Raw genomic sequence first — 5713 nt, forward strand, 5'->3', positions numbered from 1 at the left:
GTGTTGAGTTTCACTGACTTCCTTGTGTATGTTGTTTTCAAAGCAGACATTTTGACAAGGACCTAACTGTAATTAGGCAATTAGGTATGTAATGAGTTGTTATGGGGAAACTTTGTAATTGCCAACTGTTTGCCAGCTTGAGGAAATGTTTGATATGTAAGAACTAGGGATGCAACGATATGAGATCTTCACGGTAATATAACCCTCTCAAGAAGTATCGTGGCTTCACTATATGAAGTTTTACACATTTTTTTACACAGTATTACACATTTGTTATCATTATTATCAGTTACAATGACACTTAAAGGAATTAAGGGAGGTTTTTGGGGGGATTGAACTAACACTTCATTAGTATAACAGAATTTTGAAAACATTTTTTAATGCAAGTATGTGTAAATATGTGTATTTTTGAAAATAACTAAAATATAAGTGATATTCTTTTCCAATACCATAGAAATGCAAATGTACACATATAATAACCATCATTTTTCACACCCCAGTATACTGCTGCAACCCTAATTAGGACTATAAACTGTTGTGTAAACTTCAGACATACTGAAATGGTATATTTATACAGTATATTCAGTAATTTATAGTTAGCTCTTTTATGTAAAAAAAAATGTTCCTTTGAGTGTAAAGTTAAAAACATTGACATAAAGTGTGTATTTTAAGTCATTTTTACTCTCTGAGACACACCATAAAAACATCAGAGCAAATTAGTTTCCGTGATTCCACCCTATGTTTTGTATGTGAGAGGTTCAGAGTATATGGACCTTACTTAATATAATCATCACCATATATGTTCTGACAGTGTCTGGGGTGTATCTAGAGGCTGCAAGAACAGAGGCTTTTATCCAAGCCTGTATGTTTTTCTCATTTCCTCATTTGTTGATCCCCACTTTCACTGTGAATTATATCCAAGTGTTAGCCCATCTCACTGTTAGTAACTGTATCAAAAAGTTAAAACCTACAGTGCTTCTGGCCTCAATGCATTTCAAATAGGTTTGAAGTACAGGGTATTGTCATACTTTGCTTCCAGTCTCTGAAATGTATTAAATAGATTTCATTTTGACGTGGTCTCGGATACCTTCTCAATAGAAAAAAATGTTTAATCTTTTTAATACAATTATAATATACATTTTTAATACAAGATACTTGAAAGCATAAATAGATATTGATAGAATCTTCCCCAAAACTCACTGTAGTAAATGTATTTGATATCCTCGAAATATACGTTTTGGAAAACAAACAAACATTTTTTTATATTTCTGCATTAATTTGTTTTTAATCCCATTTGAAAGACATGTAAATGTAAACAATGGGAGGCTTTTGCTTAACCAAATATGTAAATATATTTGTTTTTCTACGTTTGAATGTGTGCTTTTATTTTGAAAAAAGGATAGCTTTACGGAAGAGCGCTCCACTTCCGGAAAGAATTGTGTTTCGCATTTCGATAAATAATTCACCTTCCTGGTTTGAAGGCTACCTTGTCAGGTAACTTATGTCCATTTAATTAAATTGCCATAGCAGGTGTCGGTACAATATGCTTACTAGATAGCGTTAAACGTTGGAGTCGTCGTAAAGACTTTTATCTCACCGCTAGCAAGTTTATCCACAAACCAGTGTCGCCTGCTCGACTGGTTAACGTTAGCGACAGCTCAGCGCTAGCTTAAAGGTAACATTAGCAAGCTGATATATGAGCGCTCCGTGACCTGCTAACTTATAAACGGTACAGTGCTTTTAACTTACACTGTAATTCACCTGCTTGCTATGAAGTGTCCCCATCCGTGGAAACACGATGGATTTACGTTAAGCCGTCGGTATCTTGCGGTTGTTTACATTTTGTACTCCATGTTCCGTCTGACGCTGTGCTAATCAACATCCGTCTGGCTGGCTGTGCTAAGCAGTTACTCGGTAAAACATTTTGTTGGTGCTGTCAGCCTCAGCCTTTTATCAAATATATGTATCCTTGCTGATAATCTCAAGTATTGTCACTACTGTAATTGTCGACCGGTAATTTTGGATGGTGACATAGATCAAAGTAAGTTGAGCCGCCTCTTTGTTCTCTTGTTGTGATCGATGAAACACAGATTTCAAATGAGACCCAGATTAATCACCAGCCATTTTAAATCAGCAGCTAGATGACAGTGTAGCACTTTAAATGTTAGTTATTGATCTTTAGTAACCCTGCAATACTCAATCACCGCACTGTATCCTATATTGCAGTGTACACATTGCATAATATCCTTTCTTTGTTGTATATGTGAGGCGATGCAGACTGTATGTGCTGTACATTTACGGTATCCTTCAATATATGCACATAAAACCATCTGTGTGTATTGACTAGCGTATCATTAGTGATGCTTAAATATGTAATATCAGGACCAACCTGTTTATTCTGGCTGATACCAATAAATACTGATAAGATTATTTTTTGATTGCTGTGTTAGAGCACATTCATTAATGATAAATTAAAGAATATATTGAACGATTGTAAACATGTATGTGATAGTATAACTCAGAAACCCTGCGTTTTTATTGTATTTTATTACAAATATATTTTTTTAATATTTAGGCTAATTAATGCCAGACATTCTGGCCCTATGGACAAGCATTTAGAGGCATAGAAAAATCATTAGAAGAACTGACCTCAAAAATACTTTGGGTTCTGATCCACTTTCAGGTGAAATCTCATGTCTGCAGTGTTTGTAAACAGGCTTCACATTACTGGATGAAATAATAGCTGAAATTTTATTTTTGGAATGATTACATTCTTTCAATTAGTGGGCAATAACACATCAGCCACATACATATCATGCATATCTACCTATTATCTATACAATTCCGATTCCAGCTTTTTTGTACTGACATGTAATTTTGCACACAACCTTGTATATACACAAACATAGTAACAGTCTCACCTGCATATACTGTTTATTTCCCACTTTTTGCCTGTTTATGATAGCGATTGTGTTCATTTTTACTCATCTTTCTATGGTTTATTGTCTTTGCGTAGCTCTATGCCTATTATTGTATCTTCCTGTAAATTTGCTCCCTGCAGTGCAGAGTATATTAAGAGCTCCCGAGAACTGGAGTCAAATTTCTTGTGTATGTCAACATACTTAGCCAGTAGAGCTGATTGTGGTTCTGGTTGCTCAGGAGGAAACTGAAGTGTACCTTCTGAAGCAGAACACAGAGGCTGTGAGTGGGTCATCAGGCAGTCTCCCTATGTCAGGCCGAAACGGGTCTGCAAGTGATGCAGACTGCCGGATCTCTGAGGACTGCCGTGTCCCAGATGTTGAGCTGATGGAGCTGGGGCCACTGCTGGAGGAGGGAGGGGGGCGAGCGGCAGCATCTAAAGGCGTCCATTCAGAGGTAGGACTGTTTCACAGGAATACACAGAGAAGTTGTTAGGGCTCAGATGCTTCAGTATGCCCTTGTGATCTCTTTAAAGGGAGCCGCAATGCTTGCTGACGAGGAAGAGGATGATGATGAGGTGGGAGAGGTCCTGACCTTACCACTTCAGGCTCATCATGCCATGGAGAAGATGGAGGAGTTCGTACACAAGGTAAAAATGTCTTCTTGAATTAATTAATGCACAACTGGTATAGGTACCAAATCCAGATATTATTTGGCTAAACTGCCAGGGACCTAAATAAACATGTCTTTGGGGTTGGTATGAACAGGTCAGCACGTGTTATCCAATCTGCTTTAGTGTGAGAGAATGAAGACAGATTTCAACAATGACAAGTGTTGATATAGGTACTATCATTATGAATATATCAGTTACTTCTGATTCTTTCAATAACAGATTCAGCTCAATCTGACAAAAGTTATTGTGACTGGTAAATGTTGGTTGATAAACAAATGTGACGCAATAAGGAGAATGAATGATCTGATAACATTACACCTCTAGGCACCTGCAATAAATATTGCATCAGCCATGTAAAATGAGCTGAAATTCAACACCGTGTTCACCTCAAAGTTTATACATGGTGTAGTAGAATACTGTAGGTTAGCAGGCAGGGTAATAGACATACTGTTGCAGATCTGGGTGGACAGCAGCAAACAGGGATTAACCTGTGACTGTGGTGCAGTTCAACTGAGCCATATGTGGTGTTTTTATTGTTGTCTTGTTTTTTAATTATTTCATGTCAGACATGTCGTGTGTTGTATAAGACTCACACAAGTCACCATGTGAGACAAGTGTCAGCTCACAACAAAGAATGTATTTGTCAGTAAAATAGCATCACAACACATTTAGATATTGAGAAGAACCTTGATCAAAAAGATCTCTAACTGTATGTTGGAGATGGAGATGATGCTGCCTTCACTTGTAAAAGAAACAATATTTTGTCTGCCATACTTGGCTATGTAGAGTGATCAAGGTCAGTTACAATAAATCCGACATTTCTCAGTTCATATACCTATACATACCTGTTTATTTTACAAATTTTAGGGTGTTGATTTTACTGCTACCGAAGGACTTTGAGAATACAAAATTATTTTAGAACGTTTACAACTACTCATAACACCAAATACACCGTCTATTTTACTTAAATCTCAATTAAGATTATTAACACTTAAACTCTAGATATTTAAACTGCATGTAAAGTAATTGTCTGTTGCAAAAAGTTCATCTCTGCATCATCCTTGTTGGCTTTCAGTGTAAGAGCCATATAGTAATTGTACAGCCCCAATTCCAAAAAAGTTGGAACGCACAGAATGCAATGATTTGCTAATCATTTTTGACCTACATCTACAAATTCAAGTTTAGACTCTACCATGCAAAGGGAAAGTCATATTTCAACAACCTCCAGAAACACCACTGACTTCTCTGGGCCAGAGCTCAGGCTGAACTGATGCAAGGTTGAAAAGTGTGCTGTGGTCTGTTTTTGGAAATCATGGACATCATGTCCTCCAAGCTAGAGAGGAAAAGGACCACCCAGGTTGTTACCAGCACAAAGTTCAAAAGCCAGTATCTGTGATGGTATCCTGATGTGTTTCAGCATCATGAATACTGAAAGGTATATACAGGTTTTGGAGCAATATGCTGCCATCCAAACGCCGTCTTTTTTACAGACCACCCTGCTTATTCCAGCAAGACAATAAGACACATTGTGCACGTGTTACAACAGCGTGGCTTCGTAGTAAAAGAGGGCTGATTCCAGACTGGCCTGCCTGCAGCACAGACCTGCCTCTCTTTTAGAAAATGTGTGGCACATTATGAAGCACAAAATACGACTCCAGGCTGCTGAGCAACTGAAGTCATATATCAAGCAATATGGGAAAGAATTTCACTTTCAAAACTTCAACAAATAGTGTCTTCCATTCCCAAACACTTACTGAGTGTTGATAAAAGAAAAGGCGATGTAACACAGTGATAAACATGCTCCTGTTCATACTTTTTTGGAACGTGTTTGAACATTAGATATCTTGTCTTGGTCAAAAAGGATTTGCAAATTATTGCAATCTGTTTTTACATTTTACACAGCATCCCAACTTTATTCAATCAATCAATCAATTTTATTTATAAAGCCCAATATCACAAATCACAATTTGCCTCACAGGGCTTTACAGCATATGACATCCCTCTGTCCTTATGACCCTCACAGCGGATAAGGAAAAACTCCCCCAAAAAAAAACTTTAACGGGGAAAAAAATGGTAGAAACCTCAGGAAGAGCAACTGAGGAGGGATCCCTCTTCCAGGAC

The 5713-nt window shown here is 37.3% G+C and overlaps 1 protein-coding gene across 1 annotated transcript in view; it reads left to right on the top strand.

Moving 5' to 3' along the window:
* The first annotated feature begins 1710 nt into the window (after window positions 1–1710).
* adipor1a (adiponectin receptor 1a) overlaps window positions 1711–5713 on the top strand; it is a 9872-nt gene continuing 5869 nt past the window's right edge. The window contains exons 1-3 of the mRNA XM_050038135.1: window positions 1711–2041; window positions 3160–3375; window positions 3455–3568. Coding sequence (XP_049894092.1) covers window positions 3229–3375; window positions 3455–3568 — 261 coding nt within the window. The 5' untranslated portion in view covers window positions 1711–2041; window positions 3160–3228. The remainder of the gene's footprint in view (window positions 2042–3159; window positions 3376–3454; window positions 3569–5713) is intronic.

This window comes from Epinephelus moara, chromosome 24 (assembly GCF_006386435.1).
Source record: "Epinephelus moara isolate mb chromosome 24, YSFRI_EMoa_1.0, whole genome shotgun sequence".
NCBI lineage: Eukaryota > Metazoa > Chordata > Actinopteri > Perciformes > Serranidae > Epinephelus > Epinephelus moara.